This window comes from Electrona antarctica, assembly GCF_951216825.1.
Source record: "Electrona antarctica genome assembly, chromosome: 10".
NCBI lineage: Eukaryota > Metazoa > Chordata > Actinopteri > Myctophiformes > Myctophidae > Electrona > Electrona antarctica.
The window spans coordinates 4,513,425-4,534,579 of NC_136791.1; the positions used below are offsets into that span (position 1 = coordinate 4,513,425).

Genomic DNA, 21,155 nt, shown 5'->3' on the forward strand with positions numbered 1-21,155 from the left:
GTGGAATGCCCCTTTAAGTAGAAAACTAAATGTGAGTAGTTTTTCCGCCCCTGCTGCGTAGACGGTAGGCTTCCAGAGACAGAAGCTGAGAGTGTGCTGTCTGTGAACGCTGCCGTTTGGTTGCTGATCACAGTACCTCTGCCAGTCCTCTTTATACAGTCAGTGAGAAAATATAAAAGGCTCATTTTTTCCCCTCTCACAGTTTCATCCGGGACGACTATAAACACAAAGCTAACGAATGGGGCTTTTTTAACAAGCTTGGAGTCTGTGTTAAACTTAAGTTTAATATTTCACGCCCTGTCATTTGTGAGCTCTTTGATATCATTTGTGATTTGTTATAATTAGCAAGCAGTGAGGGGGCCCCGCCTGCCTCTACCTGCAAGCGAGGATTCTGCCAAGAGCCAACTAACAACTGATATTGTTTGCGGAACTAAAGGGAAGATTTAATTCCCGCTATTCCCGCTAAGTATTTTGGTGGAACTGTTGTGACCTTTGCGGTTATCTTCGGCGAATGCACGAGATGGTACGATAGAAGGATGATGATAATTATGATTAAGACACTTTTGTTAATGAGCACCCATCGTTTCACAGTTTCTTGGGTGTAGTAGGGTTACTGCAAATAATTATAGTGCCGGTCTAAATGATCTGCACTGTCCTGTTGCAGTAATGAGCCATTTACGGTATGTACTGATTCTCATCAAAATGAGGGAGAGGCTCTCAGTAGAAAATGATTCCTTCATTCAATATCGGTCTTAAAAATCGTATCGGAACGATATTGTTTGTTTGTTTTGTTTTTTTGGCTTTCGCCTTTATTTTATATTTTTTATGGAGGGACAGACAGTAGGCTGACAGGAAATGGGGAGAGAGATGGGGGGGAAGACATGCAGTAAAGACCGTCGGGATCGGGAGTCGAACCCGCGGCACACTGCCAGACTGGATTACCAGCCAAGGTGCCTGGACCACTGAGCCACGGCCCAGGCACGATATCGGTTTTAACCGATATTTTATTTTATATTTTGTTTGAATGCAGAGCTGAAAAAGCCTTTTGTGATGACGAAGGCTGCCGATTCCATCAGTGTTTTCTGTGAAAGCTTTCTAAAGGGTCAACAAGTTGAAATGTTATTTAAAAATCACACCCGTGTGAAGTGAGGGGCGCTCTTATCATCGTACATCATCATGACGTAACATGTCGATTTGCTCAGACACATGACGTAAATTCTCCATTCATTGTCAATGGGAATTTAATAAAAAATACCGATTTGCTCAGACACATATGACGTAAATTCTCCATTCATTGTCAACAGCATTTAATGTTTGTGTTAGGACAAAGATCTACACTATAGCTGAATATAGGAGGGGCTAGCAGGCCAGAACCCCTCAAAAATACTACATTATGTTGTTTGAATGAATATGTGCATGAGGTAATGAATCGGGTAATAAGAATGCACTGTTGTTTAGAAGTCTGCATCCAGAATCACAGTTACTGTTTAACAGGTGTACAGTAAACCCCACTGGAAGCGTATTAACGGTACCGGTCCATTTGACCATGTACGGTAAACCCCACTGGAAGCGTATTAACGGTACCGGTCCATTTGACCATGTACGGTAAACCCCACTGGAAGCGTATTAACGGTACCGGTCCATTTGACCATGTACGGTAAACCCCACTGGAAGCGTATTAACGGTACCGGTCCATTTGACCATGCAAGACCCATTCGACAAAATGCCTTCCAAAGCAGTAGTTCTCACACTTTCAAGATTTTCCAAAAATAGCAGATGTGCAAGCCCTCTGAGCTTGTATATCTGCTATGTTTGAATAGGCAACGCAAAATTCTAAAATGACGCAGATGCTTTCCCGGTTTTAATTGGGTTAATTGGTAATCGGATATCGGCCCGAAATGTCAATATCGGGCCGATATATATAGGGGCGCTAGCACCTCCTATATATAGGTTTAATGTTTGTTTTTAGTTCAATGTTTGTTAAAAATGCCATTGACAATGAAGGGAACATTTACATCATCTTGTCCCTAACACAAACATTAAATGCCATTTAACAATAAAGAGAATTTAATGTTTGTTTTGACACCGTTTGTTTTACATCATCATTACATCACCTAATCATAGCAACATGAGTTAGACTTTAAGAGTTAGATTAATAGCTTGTCCTTCACTCAGCTTGTCCTTCGTGTGATTTTTTATCTCAATTGCACCCAAAAAACTGAACTTTTAACATTCAGTAGATTTTCTGTGGTCTGGGGTTTTCTGGCTCAAACAACAGTCCTGTGGACTGTGATGTAGGAGTCCACAAATTCCATAATGTGACATAACAATTTGCCAGCAGTTGAGGGATTTTGCCTGTTTTCATTGCAGCTCAAAAGGCTTCAGAACACACAGAGAAAACCCCAGGTTGGGTGGGTGTAATTGAGGTCATAAAACCTAAAAGAAAAAACGCAGAAATTTAAATAAATGAAAACGAATGTCATGAAACCTTTAATGTATTTTTGCCTGTTTCATGAGAACAGTAACGTGTCCTGCAGGCTCGTGGAGGTTAACGGGGTTCCTGTGGTCAGCTCGACGGAGGAGGAATTAAGCGGCCTCCTTCTCCAGGGACCCAGCAGTGTTCCCATTGTTGTCCTCCGCCGACCCCCGCATGGCCCCCTGTCCCGCCAGCATCCTGTACTCCAGCACAGCACGGCCGACCCAGAGAAGGAGGATGCTGCCGGCGGCGCCTGCACTGAGAGTCCTCCGCAGCGGGAGAGGATGGCCATCTGAGTACCAGTGGTGGACACTAGTAACTATGAGTACACTTACTGGAGTACTGCACTTGAGGACCTTATTTTGAGTATCTCTAACTGTACTTGCGTATTTATATTTTTGAGTGGTGCAACCACTCCAAGGAACAGCAATGTCCGTGTTCAACTATGTTTGTGTGTGACTGACTATGTTTGTGTGTGACGTTAACACTTTAATTGCCCGGGGTTATTTAATCCATTACATTAATGCGCCCATTCGATTTATAAACACGGACCCCTTTTCCGGACGGACCGGCGGAAGTTGTTGCTGTGTGTGTAGCAGCTAACAATAGAGCGTCGCAGTCCCGCCTCCTACCCTGGACCAGGAAATGAAACCCAATGCATTATCCTCATAGACATTTCTTAAAGTATTTATTTAAAGACGGTTACGCCGCGGACAAAGCCAACTCGAGTCGTGACAACTCATGACAACACAAACAATATTTTGGACCAAACAAATAATTTTTTTCTTCTTTCTAATTATTTGTTTGGTCCAAAATATTGTTTGTGTTGTCATGAGTTGTCACGACTCGAGTTGGCTTTGTCCGCGGCGTAACCGTCTTTAAATAAATACTTGTGTCTATGAGGATAATGCATTGGGTTTCATTTCCTGGTCCAGGGTAGGAGGCGGGACTGCGACGCTCTATAGCCACACCACTCTAGAGTCGATCGACAACAACGGGAGACAAGAATAAATCTATCGAGACTAGCGACTGGACCGCGGAGCGCCGTCTAACACAGGATCTTTTTTTCAGAAAAAGACGGGATAATTTAGATTGCGAGTTATGAACGTTTTAAGATTTTCGTTTTCATCAGCTAAACAGAGGAGGGAGTTTTTCGATGACGTCTCACTCTTGCGCGTCACCGAGGATTGCCCAGGAGGCGCGCCTGGGCTATAGAGCCATGCGATCCGTTCTCGTATCAATAATCTTCGTCTTTTGGACAATACTTCGTCCTGGGCGTCGGGCGTTACTAATAGAAAGGACAAAGTACTTCGTCCTGGGCGATGGGAGTGTTAATGAGCACCAGTACCAATGAGTACCAAAAGTGGCGCTGTTGTGCCAGAAAGGGAGAGTTTTTGTTTAATATTTCGTCCGTATAAAAAAATAAATCTAACCCGGAGTCCATTTTATCCGTTTTCCGCAGCTGTCTAGTGGGACGTTGGTGACAGGCTGACAGCTTTCAGATCTGCAAAACGCAGCGGAAAAAATAATAATAATATAAAATGCACCAGTTGTGCAACTACCTTTACTGTATGACTTTCACCCCACTGTATTTCTAAAACAAATAATATTGTACTTTTGACTAATATTGTACTTGACCCTATTAAGCCCTATTTCAAATATGGTGAAAATAGCAGGTATACAAGCTCACAACGCGTCACATCGCAATGCATTGCAAGCTTGTAGATCCGTTTTATCCCTCGATATTATTGATATTTTGTTTGTTCTTTGGTGTGTGTGTGTGTGTGTGTGTGTGTGTGTGTGTGTGTGTGTGTGTGTGTGTGTGTGTGTGTGTGTGTGTGTGTGTGTGTGTGTGTGTGTGTGTGTGTGTGTGTGTGTGTGTTGAGGGTGCTACATGTATAAAAGGTTCTTTCGCTCCTTTTATTTGACGTCCATCTATACAGTAGATAAGTAAGTGGTCAAGTGTTCTTGTAAATCCAGATCATTAAGGTCACTCTGTCTTTCATTTTCCTGTTTAGTTCAGTCATGAAGTGTCTATATAAAGAAGTGGTAATATGGGTAAAAATGGGTCTTTTGATGTATTTTTATTTGATCCTTTCCATTGCAGCGCTATACCGCATGCGGGCATAACGTTGTAATGGGTAGATACTAATGTATAATCCATATTGTTCCAATGGGTGGGTGGATCAGTCAAAAACCGACTATAAAACAAAAAAACACACATTTCATGGGAAAAACGGAGCAGAAATCTACATTTTCCTCAACCATGTCAGTTGATAGCATAAATAAATCACTGTCAAAGAAAAATAATAATAAAATATGTTCTTTTGTCCTTGGACAACACCATACTTGTGTCAGTCAAAGTTGACTAGCTGAAAAACACAGTTGATAGACTGCCATACATAGCTAATGAAGACCACCTAGTCCAAGACGAGTCAAAATCAAGTCTATCGACTCGAGTCCTCTTCTGACACAGTTGTGCTAGAGCAGGGGTGGGCAACGTTGACGATGGAGAGGGCCACTATATTTCCACACTCACTCCCTACTCCCTAGGGCCATATATTACTGTCGTAGCAAAAATAGCCGATCTACAAGCTCAAAACGAGCTTGTAGATCGGCAGTTTTTGCTATATTCAAATTGAAATCTTGAATTTTTGCTATTTTTGAATTGGAATCCTGAAAATTCACATTTTTATGTAATTTCAAATGCCTTTAATTATACTTGTGTTGAAGCAATGAGCTACTAATTTAAACTGAAGTAAATAAAGCAGGTAATGTTTGCATGTTGTGGAATTGTAAACGGCTGAAACCAATATTATATCAGTATTCTGACATTAACCTGAGGGCCACATTAAGTGAAGGTGGGGGCCGCATGTGGCCCCCGGGCCGCCAGTTGCTCACCCCTGTGCTAGAGTAAGAGCAGAAAGGAATATTGTGACTGTGTACGTTTTCATCTGTAATAGTGAGTTTTATTTTTAAAGGAGCATTCAGTGATTTGGGTGATTTGGAAAACCACCCAGTCCGCCCCGGTAACAAAATGTGCACATGCACGCTCTACAGTGGGGGGAAGTGCAACAGGCCAACAGCATGTGCACCAAGGCCCGCCCCCAGTCGATCATGATTGGAGGAAGGCCCCTCTCATCCTGATTGGATGAAGGCTTTGCCACCCGCCACCAAAACTGAAACTAGGGTTTTTTGACCCCAGGGGCTCACTGGGGACAGGGAGGAACTCCTTATATGGTCAGCACACTCTATAGTAGGGAGGATTATCCAGAAAAAAAGAAAAAATAAGTGATATTTGAATTAAGTCAAATCACTGAATATACCTTTAAGTATTTGTCAATCAGAAATGAAAATGTAAAAAATGTTTCAGAAATGGAAGTCTGAAGCCTATATATATATATATATATATATATATAGGTCAGGAGCTTGAAGAGTCTGTTCAGCTTTTGTCGACATGCTTTAGAAAGGAGGCAAAGCACAACAACGTGGATGGATATGACGTTTCAAAGGAAAGAAATATGTTGAAAAGAAATGTGCCTTTGGGGAGCACCCACTACATCATAGTAAATATTCCATAAACTTGGCTGCCACATGACATCACGGGGGCACACGCAAAGTCAGGTGTTGGAGGGGCTGACGTAACGATTATGTAATCGTTACAGATTCATTACCCCAGCTGGCTCCTTGTTCATTTACTATGAAATCGTGCATTTCCCGTCAGTCGGTTGGTTGGTTGGTCACCCATATATGGTCATGCCTCGTGACGTCCCATGACATCATCAGGGATGGAGTACCCTGATGTCATCAATATTAAGCCCATATATGGGAATTCCCATATATGGAGAACCCTGATGTCATCAATATTGGCCAGCAACTCTACATCTGACCTCAAACCCTTAGATCTCCATGTATGTATATCTATATGTATATCTCTATATATAATCCTGTTCTGACATTCCATATGTTGGTCCTTCCCCATCCATCCTTCCTCTTCGATGTCTCCCTTTTGACTGATACTTGTCCATTTAAACTCTAGACGGGCCTGCCCCAAAGTTATTAGTGCAGCCGCGCCCGGCAGCCGGCGAAAACTAGAGTTCTCAACAGGCCCGAAAATTAAGGCCTGGTCCTACCTGGGCCGTCATCAAACCCTGTACACTCAAGACACTGCCCCCGCTGCCACACTAGAGTTCTCATCAGGCCCGAAAATTAAGGCCCGGCCCCAACTGGGCCCTCATTAAACCCTGTACACTCAAGACACTGCCCCCGCTGCCACACTAGAGTTCTCATCAGGCCCGGAAATTAAGGCCCGGCCCCAACTGGGCCCTCATCAAACCCTGTACACTCAAGACACGCTCCATACTGTATATGGCCAGTACAGAATTCATTCCATATGTTGATCTGCCCCCCCATGCCAAAGCGCCAGCGCTCGCCCAGCAGTCTGCTGTCACCCAGGCATCCGGATGCGTGCACGGTTTCTCGCCCTCTTACTGGTCTATAGAGGGTATGTGCGTACCCAGAACAGTCCTATCTCCATCCATCCATCTTCAACCGCTTATCCGTAGTCGGGTCGCGGGGGCAACAGCTCCACCAGAGTGCTCCAGACTTCCCTCTCCAGAGCAACATTAGTGACTTCCTCCTGGGGGATTCCGAGACATTCCAAGGCCAGTGAGTCGATGTGTTTCCTCCAACTGCGCCTTGGTCTGCCCCGGGGTCTCCTCCCAGTGGGACGTGCGTCGAGGAACTCCCTAGGGAGGCGCCCGAGAGGCATCCTAACCAGATGCCCGAACCACCTCAGCTGGCTCCTTTCCAGGCGAAGGAGCAGCGGTTCTACTCCGAGTCTCTCTCGTGTGACTGAACTTCTCACCCTATCTCTAAGGGAGATGCCAGCCACCCGGCCGCTTGTATTCGCAGTCCTATCACAGTCCTATCTGATTGCATTAAATGATGTTAAACTCACTTTCTCACTTACACTCGATGTGCCACTCCCTTTGCATCCTTATACCCTCTATATTACCCCCAGTGGGTAGAACCTCAAACGTCTGAATATTAAATTGGGATTGGAATAGAATTAAGCTCTTCTATATTAACAGTTGGTAGTATTGAATGTTTGGTAACGTTAACTTTGGCTATCTTAACGAGAGAGCCTTTGTCCAGCTCCTTTCTTCAAGAGATCTACCTCAGCACCCCCTCAGATCCTCCCCGTCCATAAGAAGGAACGTTTCATAATTAAACACAGAAGAGAACAATTGCAGAATCTGTTCTCCCGTTTCTTCCCGTTCTGCTGCTACACAGATTTCTGCAGGAACTTTGGGTTGTTCAGTGAAACTGAGCTGATCTGTGAAGTACAGCAGCTCTTGGGTTGTTCAGTGAAACTGAGCTGATCTGTGATCTGTGAAGTACAACAGCTCTCTTCTCATCCTGCAGTTTCAGCACCTCTAGGAGGAGGGAGGTCTTTCTAGTTTCTATCTGAGAGGAATATGGACCAGACTCCATGAACAGACTGGAAAACTGATTCTAATTAGTAGTAACTCACATTTATACAAATGATCCTCCCCCATCAATAAAGATTGAGTGTTTCGTAATCGTAACTACACTATTCGTCTCTTTCATCTAGTTCCCGTTCTACTTTCTTGGCCGTTGATTAGTCGTGCGACCATACCATTAACAACCTAGACTGTATAAGGCATAACATTTTCTAAATTTCATAATTCTTTAAGTAGCATGTGACATGTCATGTGACATGTCATGTGACATGTCAAACTAGGGGCTTTTCATGATTCTGAATCCATTCCAAGCATTATAGTTTTGCACAAAAAAACACTCCTTGGGCTAAAAGGTCAGCCCATTTTGGGCACATTTGGGCAAGTGTTGTATGTTATGTGTTATGTTGTATTTATGTACTACGGTTATGTGGGAGCTCCCTTGAAATTTCGTTGTATGCTCAGTGTATGCTTTGTGTGCAATGACAAATAAAAGTCTATTCTATTCTAAGTGGCTATGGTTGTTTTTAGCCCAAGGAGTGTTTTTTGTGCAAAACTACCATTGGTGTGTGAATGTGGGAAGTGAGGACGCTGGCGTCGACTGTTCGCCGCTTCACCTCCCAATGTATGAATGAATGAACCATTGTAAAGCGCTTTGAGCACTTGGAAAAGCGCTATAAAAATGCAGTTCATTATTATTATTATTCCCAACTTGCATCGTTCTCGACTCGCTATACACTCACGAGTAGGCCCAGTGCCCGTTACAGTGAAGGACAGATGCGTGCGAAGGGTTTTAAGGACACACACCCTTTTTGTCTTCTGTGCAGACTTAATCTTGTATGGAATATGCAGCAGCAGAATGCTTGTGTGACGTATTCTAGGAGCAGAAAATGTCTTAATCTCTCCAGAGACTTTCTCGTGTCATGTCTCGCCTTAGGATGCTGTAACTAGATCCGCTATGCTGTAGGATAAACCCTCCAGCCAGGAAATACCTCATTTCTCAGCCTTGTTCTCCCTCATTAAGTGGATCGGATCTGTCTGACAAAGAGACGGACAGACCGGGGTATAGTCTCAGACCCAGCCAATAATATGCAGTAGAGCACAAATCATGAATGTGTGCCTGGTCATTCACTGATACAATTATGCCAATGGTTTAGTGAATTAAGACCTGCATGCTCTATGTAAGCCCGACAAAGAGACGTCATAATATTTCCCCATCGCCAAACAGATCCATGCAGGGCGGTAGGAGCACATTACTGGCAAGCTGATTTTAACGGTTTAGTCACAGATATGGGAAAGTGGCTCAACCGTGCCACGACAGGTATAGATGCCACAACACGAAGATGATCACATAATCACATACCACAGGAAATGTAACAATACGCTGTGAGCCTGTGACGTGACCCACAACCACAGAATACTACCATGTAGACGTGTTGAGCAAAGTGTGTTCACATGCAATTTGACTTGATTGTGGCGTTGCACTGAGAGAAAACAAATTCGGCACAGCAGCTTTATGAGAACTAGTTAAATCTGAGTTCACGCTTGGTCTCAGGAGGCAACTCGATTTAGACTCGGGTAACACAAGCCCTTGTCTACAGTACTGTATACGAGTATAAGATATAATAGTAAGATATACAAAAGTTAAATATAAGTAAAAAGTAAAAGATATTAATGAGGAGACAGACAGACAGACAGACAGACAGGATGACAGACAGACAGACAGACAGACAGACAGACAGACAGGATGACACACAGATAGACAGACAGACAGACAGACAGACAGGATGACACACAGATAGACAGACACACAATGACTGGCGTAATCCCTGGTTTATACTCTCTTTTCTTTTTTATACAGCTACTTTTTCTGATGCAGAGAGAAACAGAAAAAAGCGTGTTGTCAGAGAGAAATAAAGAGTGTCTGTCTGTCTGTCTGTCTGTCTGTCTGTCTGTCTGTCTGTCTGTCTGTCTGTCTGTCTGTCTGTCTGTCTGTCCGTCTGTGTGTGTCCGTGCGTGCGCTCGCGCTTGCGCTCACGTGCGTGTGTGAGTGAGAGAGGGGTCAGAAGCACAGCGAAGCCACACAGAGACACCCAGGAGAGAATGTGTCATGGCTGCCTTTATGGAAATAAATTAACACTGGAGAGAATGAGCCAAGGCTGTCCAATAAACACGCGGCTCCTCCTGGCATGAGTCGAAAGACACCCTGGGATACCCACACTGACCAACAACATCCCCACCCTGAGGTCTGATCTAATACGCTGTCCTACCGTCATGTGGAGCAAAAAACTTGGGCATCTGAGTCTTGAAAATGCCAACCATAAACCACTGTAATTGTCAATCTAAAAACAGTGGATGGGGGAGGGGGGGGAGAGGGGGGTCCACTGGGCTAAGAAATTGAACTGACACCGTGAAACCTCCAAACCCGCGGGATCCAGTCGAGTTAAGAAGATGTGCTGCAGGACCCCCGCGGTGCATTGTGTTTCCAATCTAAGAACATCTGCACTGAGTTTTGAAGAGTATAGAATATTCCTCAACTTGCAGGGGTCCCACGTAGGCTGACCCTGGCTGTAACTGACACAGACTGGCACAGTCTATCTATAGTAACATCTGTTCCGCCTTAGCAGCCTAGTAGGTAGGTACAGTCACCTTCACAATTCACTGATAAGCAGATCATAAGACCTCACTGGTCTGGAGCATTTCCAGGAGGATTTTCTCCCTCTCTCTCCCCATGCAAGATGGAGCAAGATGGAACCTATACCCACCTCCTCACTCACTCCTCCTCCCTGCCTGCACCCCACAACCTCCCACCTCCCCAACCAACCCATGACATTTAAGGGCTCCTGGCATCCGTTTGAAGTGGGAGACGAGCATTAGCTCTGGTTTCCTGCCCAAAATCCCACACGAGCCAATAAAATGTGTGCAGGTCTGAAAAGTAGCGAAAAGGATTCCTGTCCAACTAAAACGTTAAACAAACAAGCATTTGTCAGTACATTAGAATACCTACACAGTGGAAGGTTAATTCGAATGAAGAAGTTACCTTTACCTAAAAATAAGCCTGTCCTATTTCTCTTTGAGCGTAGTAGATGTGCACAGTTGTGTGTGTGTGTGTGTGTGTGTGTGTGTGTGTGTGTGTGTGTGTGTGTGTGTGTGTGTGTGTGTGTGTGTGTGTGTGTGTGTGTGTGTGTGTGTGTGTTTTTGATTGAAAGATTTATTAACAGTTTGCAGAATTACAGTACATTTCAAGCACAAACTCAATACAAAGGCTGTTAACTGTGAGTGGACGACCCAATTAAGCATTACACTTGTTTACAACAGGGTCCACCATGTTCAATTCATCAAAACATTTAGAGACGTACACGTGTGTGCGTGCGTGTGTGTGTGTGTGTGTGTGTGTGTGTGTGTGTGTGTGTGTGTGTGTGTGTGTGTGTGTGTGTGTGTGTGTGTGTGTGTGTGTGTGTGTGTGTGTGTGTGTGTGTGTGTGTGTGTTTATATATATATATATATATATATCTTTCTACCCCCCTTATATTTCAGTAATCCCTCTGGCAGGGCTGAGGGGGTAGAAAGGTCAGAGGGAAATCCCAGGAGCTTCTGAATTCATTTTTCGGAGGTGGAAGTGGGACTTAAGCCCTTTCCCCTCCAAAACCTGGCTCTAAGTAGCAACAGTAGGCACTTGGAACCAGTCCCTGGAGATATTTACGTGTTGACGCTGATCCTGATCAACTGTGCTCTCCTGATTGACCTTTGTTCATGTTGCTACAGTACGTTCACGCTGTGCATGGACTGCCTATAGCCACACACGCTAGGCTAGTTTAGGAAGCACTGCCATCTTCTGGCAGACTCGCACATTTCACCTCCTGGATTGGATTTGTTTTAGAGAGAATCATTATTGGTGATATAGGCTTGGACTTTTTGCAGGGGCCAGTTCCGAATTGCAAGTGCCCTTTAAGAGCGGTTTTGAAGGAGAGTAAGGATTCACATGCTTTTATGACTGTTGTACTTGGTAGGGCATTCCACATTTAGGTGGCATAGCAGTACAACGAATTAACCTTAACCCCTTGTTTGAGCCAAAGATGGGTTGGATTTGATTTGTAGAGCTCCCTCTTGTGTTGTGTTTGTGGCCGTCTTTAGTGTTGAAGTAGTTTGACAGACCACATTGGGTGTTGTGTTGTAACTTGTAGAGTATCTTGTAGACCAGGCCCATTGAGCAGGGGACAGGGTTAAATGAGAAGGTCTGAGGCCAAGCAGTAGCCTGACGGTCAGTTTGTTTCGGGATGTCTGAAGCCTTGTTTTTAAGGCCTTTGTCATACTATGGTAGCATGAGGTGCATGCATAGTCGAAGTTACATTGGGCGAGTGCTCCTGTTAGAATCCTCAGTGTATTTGGACTGTTAGTACGAGTGCTCCTGCTAGAATCCTCAGTGTATTTGGACTGTTAGTACGAGTGCTCCTGCTAGAATCCTCAGTGTATTTGGACTGTTAGTACGTCGGACCAAACACTTGCATCCTACTGACCAGTGAGGAGATCCTGTACAAAACTCTTACTCGTACAAAACACCCTTTTTACATAAACATACATAGTTACGTCATCAGCCAATCCCTAATTGGCCGAGAGGGCCACCAAAAATACACAATATGTAATATACATATGTGGATGACGTAACCAATTTAAGTTTCAAACCTATGGGACATTTAGAACCCGTTGTAGTGGATATCTGGAACGGGATTTATATAGACATATAACTCAGATGTTTCAATGACTTGGTTGAGGTAAGTTGCGCGCTCTGCTCGCGCACAAGTAGGCAATTCATGGCCAACTTGTGTGCGCAAGTTGGCAGCTCGTCAGAGTGCATTTCTATTTTTTTGTGTTTTTAAAGCTATTTGAACCTTGAGGTCCAACTTGTCCTTCCTTACATAATAGTGTGGCATAATATGTGACTCTTGTTGATACAGAGACAGTCATGGCGGCAAGACTAACAGTTCAGGAGAGGAGGAAAACTGATATTTTTTAATCCAAAATGAGTTAATAGCACAGGCAGACTCTTTACATACTAGAGCATAAATGTCAGAGCTGAAATTGACATGTAATGATGTAAATATGAAATAAATGCTTAAACATGTAGCTAGATGTAATGTTATAGACCACAGAAGTGAACCTTTCAAGCCTGTTTTCTCAACTCGCTGTTTTCTGTAAGACATTACTCTATAAGCCATATCTCCAAAATAGGTGGGTCAAACTCAACAACAACCATGTCAATTTGAAGCTATGATTCCCTGCTTTCATATGACGTGAAAAAACGAAAATACAAAAACATCCAATGACTTACTGTGTAACCCCTTAGGGATCTGGAGGCCCGTTTCAACATGGCGAAGGCCTCCTATGACTGTGTGTCAAGTTTGGTCACATATAAGTGTGTACTGTAGTGTAGTGTAATACAAAATATTCCTTCACCAGTAGGGGTAGTTTGAATCTAATATTTAAGTTTGAATCTAATATTTAATCCATTGTCTTGGCATGTCTTGCTTTTGTTTGGGCTTTGCGTTATCAGATAAATCAGAGAGAGCTTCAACATCTCTTCAGCATATATATAGTAACATTTTAGTTATTTAACTTTTAAATAAAAATGCAGTAAAAAAATCACACCCGTGTGAAGTGAGGGGCGCTTTTATCATCATACATCATCATGACGTAAAATAGACACTATGACATAAAATTGTCCATTCATTGTCAATGGGAATTTAATGTTTGTGTAGGACAAAGGTTGTACACATATACCGGTACACCAAAAGCTGGACACGGGAGGGGCTAGCGCCCCTCAAAAAGAGAAAAAAGGTCTACCCACAGGTGGGTACTGATACAGTATTATAGAGACACAGAACTAAAAGAAATGGACTTGTAGGTCTGCTATTTTGAGTGAGCGACACCAGAATTGTACGATGAAATTTAAATCGGGCTTCAGCCTACATTAATGAAAACAGTGCAGACAACAACAAAGCAGCAACTATGGAAGTATGGAGATCTGTAATGTCATCCATCATGCCATATATCACTAGTCGCAGTGCAGTGTGCATCAGCAACAGAGGTATTCATACAGAATGTCTTCCATAATAACGTTTTACTGTATGCCACTAACAGTACATAATGTTATTGATATATTAATATACATAATTATGTGTTGAGCTGCTAGTGATATTTTGGAAAGTGTCATATCCTATAGTGGCTAGAGGCAAGTGGCATGCTTTCATAGCCTTGAATAACATTTAAAACCTCCCAGGAATGTGGTTAAATCTTCATGCAGCTTTGTGTCTGTCCGTTTGAGCGTTTGATCGTCTGCACACGAAATGTGATGTATGATGATAAGAGCACCCTTCACTTCACACAAGTGTGATTTTTTTTGCTGCACAGATAAAAAAACAATCAGATCCCAATCTGGATATAGGGCATGAGTTTTGTGCTGCCAGTCTAGTCTTCGTCGTCCGAGTCGCTGTCTTTCCGCGTGGGGAGTGACGATCTGATTGAGGACATGAGTATGTCGTGGAGTGGCTTCCTGGGGTTCTCCTCCAGGTCCGTTTTCACAGCTCCGCTCCGCGATAACCGCCACTCCAAATCCTCAGCCTTTGGGTTCATGCCACCGAAGACAAGCGGTCCGACGTACTGCCCCTTCAGCGTTCCCTCAAAGTAGACGAAGATAGTGGGCAGGTTGTGGTCAGGATAGTTGGGGATACAGGTACTGGAGATGGACTTGAGGAACTTGGTCTGGGGGAACTTGGTGGCCAGCGTGCGGAGGTGCTGGTTGATCAGGGTGCACAGGGGAATGCCCTGTCTGTAGAGGTGGAGCACGACCCAAACGCCGGCACCAGCCTGGCTGACCTCCTTGACGTAGTCCTGTCCAGAGATCTCGCCCAGCTCCCCGAACACATTCTTCACCTCGGTCGCCTTCCATTCGGCGAGGCGCTTCTGCCTGTACATCTCGATGGCAGCCTCGTCCTCTTCATCGAACTCGTCCTCGTTCTCGTCCAGCTCATCAGGTGTCATGCTTTCATAGCTTTTCACAGACCGCTGCTGTTGGAGAGCCAACTCCTCCTCCTCTTCGTCATCTTTGGGGATTTCTTTGGGAGGAAGAATGCCCTTCTTCCGCAGAATATCATTCCACTCTGTGTCCTCATTGGGGTCCTGCATTGTGACAACTGAATATTTTTTAATCCTTCTCTTGTTACCCGTTTGCACCTTTTTAATAGTGCTGGACCCTCAGCGGCTTACAGTATCAGATATTTGAAGGCCAAACTATGATGTCAGGATGACAACAGTCATCTCTATATTCAGGCATAACCCACAGATGGGCCCCACAACTAGGAGACGCCTCTCCAACATTTGATGGTTTGTTCTTTTTTATTTTTTTAATGAGTTACAATTTATTATATTGGTTATTATATTATACTAACGGGCCAGTGCCCAATGGAACGATGCAAGTTGGAAATGCATTCCCCACCCAGTTATCATGTGTCCCTTTTATGCCCATATATTTGTTAGGCATGCCCAAATATGGAGTCTATGCAGATGTCAGAACAGGCCAGCTCCATATATGGAGATATAGCGGTGACCAGTTCCAGAGCCCGGATAGAGGCCTTTGTGCCGGTCCTGGACAACGCTATATCCGACCGACTCGATACCGGGCACAGGACTCCTTGTGGTGGCGTGGAACGCGTGTGTCGAATTTGAAGTTGGTGGGGCGAACGGTTCTCGAGTTACGTGGATTACAGACGTACTACTTATAGAAAGATAGATATTTGTATACCAAACAAAGGTCACAGCATATATTTTATTTCTTATCATGCTCCTCTCTCTCTTTCCTTTCACGAATAACCTCCTCCAGGTATGGTGTCAGATAATGGACATCCTCCTCATATGTTGTCCTCTGGTCTTTGGGCAAGATGTGGTGCCTCATGGAGAGGTCCAGGGCTCTCTTGAACCGGAAGGTCCTGTCATTGTACACGTTCTCCGGAAGCCTCCGCAGCGCCTCCTTCACATCATCATCTTCATTCATGGTGTCATCGCGCAACAAACCAAGCTTATTGAAGCCACATAGGTTGTAATACCATTTGCGGAATCCAAGAATGAGCCTCCCGGTCTCTGATGCTGGTGCCCTCAATGCCATTTCGTTTGCACTAGCAACCGCTGTTTCCCTTGCTCTTTAGCAGTTGGAACTAGCCCTTGGTTTCTGTGTCTTGCCTACTTTCTCACCGACAGAAAGAACCTAACCATATAAGGTTTTTATAAGTTCGCTTTCTACCTATTCGTCTTTGATCTCACGCTAATGGCCCTCACTAAGTGTTGAAAGCGTTTATGCAGAGCTGCCTCAAATATTGCATCATCAAAAATATGATGTCAGTCTGATCCAAATATGGAGATCCACACGGCTCCAGACTGCCCTACTCTGATCTGTGCTCGGGGTGACTGAGGGCAGTATTATGTGTGTCTTAAGTACCAGGTCTTATTACTTAACTTAAGAACTGGAGGCGTGATCAATGCCATTTGGCTATTCTGAGTGGCCAAACAGCATTGACCACGCCTCCAGGTCTTAACCCATTTTGACCTGAGATCAGATTCTAAAAATGTCTTCTACATCATGACAGTTTTCTGAAAAAGCTATGTTTCTATGTCAGTCGTTCTTCGATATTTCAAAAATAGCAGACCTACAAGCTCGTAGCGCGCCACTCAGTGGCGCGCTATGAGCTTGTAGATCTGCTATTGTTCAATAGCTAAAGCATAACGTAATGCTAACACCAAAAGGGGTTCCCGCCCAAAATGGCTTAAGTTAAGTCATGAGACCTGGTACTTAAGACACGCATAATACTGCCCTGAGGGTCTACGATCATGCGTGTGGTCCCGACCGGAGTTCGGACCCTTCTGTCGACCCGAGTTCGGACACCTCTGTCTGCCATTTCTTCTGGTGGGCCTGGACTCTGGAGACTATAGGCAGGTAGTATTTTAGAAAGTACTTCCAGAAAGTATTTTCTAGCAGCTGACTGTGTCAAACAGTCAGCTGTGTTAAACAGGTCCGACTCAGGATAGACGGCCCGTGTGAGTGATGCGTCTGCACGCCCCGTCAGAGCATACGAGCATACGTTGTGTGATCTGGATCACAAATGTCAGATCCCCTCAGTTCGGATAGGATCGTTCTTTTCACTGATTGGGCACCCACCCTGGCACTACCCGCAGACCTGCTTCAGAGAGCTGACCTCGCTGTTCCATCTTAAGTGTCGCCGATGATGTTGTTTAGGTATGCCTGTTTTGATTTGACGTCCGGATTGTGGTGGATGTTGTAGCACTATAGCTTTACTAAGATTCCATCTTCCTATCCATGTTGTAATATAGGCCATGGGTTCCCAAAGTGGGGTCCGGGGACCCCTGGGGGTACTTGAGGGAGTTCCAGAGGGTACCTAGCTCAATTAGAGATAGGAACCAAATGGACCCTTATGGGTCTATAACTCAGAGAGTGTACAAATGGAACCAAATGGACCCTAACGGGTCCATTTGGTTCCATTTGTACACTCTCAGAGTTAAAATAACATTGATTTTACAATATGAATTGGGGTCCCAGAGATAGAAATGCCATTAAATGGGGATCCGTAGACTAATGCATGTCAAACTGGGGGGTCCTTGAAATTAAACTGGTTGAGAATCACTGCTAGAGTCGTAAAAATCTTCTCTTACGGGGGTCCCTGGCAAATATTTTCAAATGGGGGTCCGTGGGGCTAATTCGAGTCAATTTGGGGGTCCTTGACATGAAAAAGTTTGGGAACCACTGTTGTAATGTAGGCTGTTTGATCAGCCAACCCCCCTGGATGAGCAGCTGTGTTCTCATTGGTAAGATGGCAAGAAAATACTGTAACAGTTAATTGCGGTTCTGGGAGGGGCAGTGAATACAAATGTCATCCTGCCACTGACACTTTCAGGGCTCTTTCATAATTATGAGATGGTTGTCATGTTTTAGATTGGTAATCAAATGGGGGAAAAAAAGAAAGAAAAAGAAACGGCAATCTGAATTCATTCACATAACAGTTAACATTTACTCTCATTTTACAATTGTCAAATATTTTCTTGCTGCGATTTAATCAAATTTCAGGTTCACAATGCAAGGTCACTGGGCTATCGTTCTCTGCTGTTGTGACAATAATCTGGCATCATGAATAGTTTCTGATCATTTTGTCATTTTCCAGAATGACAGAAACAGACCATGTTTAGTCCTTCAGCAATGGCCGGTAGGGGAAGAGGGCCTTTGTAACCCCCTAAGGCACAGCCTCCCGCCAGGACAATGGCCGGTAGGGGAAGAGGGCCTTTGTAACCCCCTAAGGCACAGCCTCCCGCCAGGACAATGGCCGGTAGGGGAAGAGGGCCTTTGTAACCCCCTAAGGCACAGCCTCCCGCCAGGACAATGGCCGGTAGGGGAAGAGGGCCTTTGTAACCCCCTAAGGCACAGCCTCCCGCCAGGACAATGTCCGGTAGGGGAAGAGGGCCTTTGTAACCCCCTAAGGCACAGCCTCCCGCCAGGACAATGTCCGGTAGGGGAAGAGGGCCTTTGTAACCCCCTAAGGCACAGCCTCCCCCCAGGACAATGTCCGGTAGGGGAAGAGGGCCTTTGTAACCCCCTAAGGCACAGCCTCCCGCCAGGAACATCCTCGAGGGTGTTCCACAGGAAGAGGGTTGTTTAGTTGCCATCTTCCTCTGGAGTGTCAAACAGCCTCTTTACAATAGAAGGCGTCTTCAGCCACCTGCCGCCACCTGGCTGGTTGGGGAACACATCCTCCAGGAAGTAGTACACGTGACCAACAGCGATACCTAACAGATCTATAATGGCGTTGTTGCCTAGCAGCACGGAGAACCCCAGCAGCACCCAAGGCAAGAAGGGTGCCTGGAAGTTGAAGAGGCCGAAGAAGTTCATGTGGACATGGGGGTTCCGTCGACTCCACACGTATACCAGCATCATCGTGAAGGCCTGTCCCAGAAAGAGTAGACTTACGAAGAGGCAAAATATAGTCATCAGGAGCCCAGCGAAGAGGAACATAAACACAAAATCAGCAGTGCGGCCCCTGAAAGACCCCTCCTCCAGCCAACGACAGTGCTGATACAGGAACAGCATATTGAGAAGGAAGCTGAAGCCAACAGGACCAAAAAACAAAAAGTTCGTTATTAGCCGCCAGATCTGGTACTTTCGGAGAATCAAGTTCGGGTTAAAGTAGAGTTGAAAAGGGGTGACCAGCTCTAGTTGCACAGCAGCTGTTGTGAGGACACATGCGGTTATGTACGCCCGAGTTACAACCGGCATCTGAGAGTATTCCTGCCTTAAAGCCCGGTATGCCATTGTGCAATGGGGTAGGAAAGGAAGGCACTTTGTCAAGACGTCGGGGGTTTTAATAATTTTGCTAATCGGGGTGTGAAAGACAAGCTCTTCAGATGGTCAACTGGCTTATGTGATGCTCAAGAGAGGCTTATGTGATGTCAATGGCAGTGATGTCAGTGACATCTCCGCTTACATCATTCCTCCTAAGGGGGGGTGAGCCATCTAGAAGAACGTTAGTGCACTTATATGTCTGCGTATTTCTGTCCCCAAAATGTTTGTGTCCTTGTTCGTCTGTCCACAGGCTGTTCTCAGATCCATCGTCCAACCGTTGCTCCATATTTGTGAAGGACTGGACTGATGTCATCAATATATGTGAGTAGAAAGTGATGAGATTGGTGCAATCTTCAACATAGGTGCATCTTCCTTCCTCTCTTGACCCACGGTCCTTCATTATTAAGCCTATTAAGCCTACCCAGAATCTTGAAGGCACATTTCAGTAACTCAGGAAAAAACAACAAATACAATATGTATTGTAGCAGGGCTGCACATTTAGTCTACAATACAGTATCATCATGAAACTTGGAAAATTAAAACATCACATTTTGTCATCTGTTGTAGATTGCCCCGGTCTCACTGTTACACGAGGATACAGTCGAGAGGAGGTCCTCCAGCTGTGCTTTGCCTAAATGAACATGGATCCACTGAGACAGACCATCCCCCCCCTCTTTTTATAGCAGGTGCAGTTACTGCAGCACCAGGTGCAGTTACTGCAGCACCAGGTGCAGTTACTACAGTACCAGGTGTGGGTCCATTATGTCCAGTACCTTGACCGGTATACAGGTGTTTCACTGTGTTTCCATAGACTGTCCATGCAAGGTGAATTGCAATAAGACTAAACACCAACCAACTTGACATGATCTTGAACATAGACACTCTCATATCATTGGCACGCCAGTCGTCCATAAATCCAGAGAGAAACGACGTAGAACCAGCAGCAATGCGGGACAGAATCTGAAAGTCCCGTGGATCCTTCATTGTTTACGGCAATTTGGTTAATATTTGTAGCTAAAGTGTACAGATTGCCGGCAATAGCATTTTTTTTAGATCACCAAGTATTTTAGATTAACAAAGCTGGCCCACTTTGGATGTTTTGAGACTGTCCGTTCTCCGTTGTACTCTGTTAGGCGGTGATGGCTCTTCGACAATTGAAAGTTTCGGTCTCTCTTGGCTTCCTCGAGGACTTTAGTTAAGTTTCCGATATACTCGTACCTGTTCTGTGCCTTAAATAGTCGAAGACTATTTCTTAGCCTGATTGGCCAGTCGCCTGGCTTATGTGATGTCAGAGACAGTGATGTCATTGACACTGTCAGTGAGATCGCTTTTTGATGTAACCTCTTACGTACTGTACATCGATCCAGAGCAGGGATCATCTTGCAAACTGATGGACCAATCAGTGTAAGGCCTGACTCACACCTTCACAACAGATTGATGTATAGCTGATGCATGAGACTTATTGACTGATGCAAGCTCACAATGCATTTCCAATGGGAGTCACATGGTTTGACACAACATTTGTGTTGTATGAGGGGGTGGGGGGCAGTCGAAACACAGCCGAAAGCCGTACAACACAAATGTGTCAAACCATGTGACTTCCATTGGAAATGCATTGGGGCAAGATGTAAACAAACCCTTTCTTTACATCTAGCATGCATCAATGTTGTATGCTAGATCGAAAGGTGTGAGTCAGGCCTAACATGTCTTGTGCATGGTGCCAGTAGGCCAATGAAGTACACATCAATGGCAGTCAGACTAGCATTAGGATGAAACCATGTGCATTCGGGCATGGTTTCAT

The 21,155-nt window shown here is 44.8% G+C and overlaps 2 protein-coding genes across 2 annotated transcripts; both read right to left on the minus strand.

The window, feature by feature from the left end:
* Nucleotides 1-14,424: 14,424 nt before the first annotated feature.
* Nucleotides 14,425-15,141, minus strand: LOC306931259 (phosducin-like protein 3; the record flags this gene model as incomplete). The annotated part of the gene is made up of 1 exon (XM_079512554.1): nt 14,425-15,141. One exon carries the CDS (start codon nt 15,139-15,141, stop codon nt 14,425-14,427), a length of 717 nt encoding a protein of 238 aa, XP_079368680.1.
* A 3,529-nt stretch (nt 15,142-18,670) lies between these two features.
* On the minus strand, nt 18,671-19,324 carry LOC306931223 (derlin-2-like; the record flags this gene model as incomplete). The annotated part of the gene is made up of 1 exon (XM_079512506.1): nt 18,671-19,324. The coding sequence occupies one exon, from the start codon at nt 19,322-19,324 to the stop codon at nt 18,671-18,673; it is 654 nt and encodes a 217-aa protein (XP_079368632.1).
* Nucleotides 19,325-21,155: the final 1,831 nt, after the last annotated feature.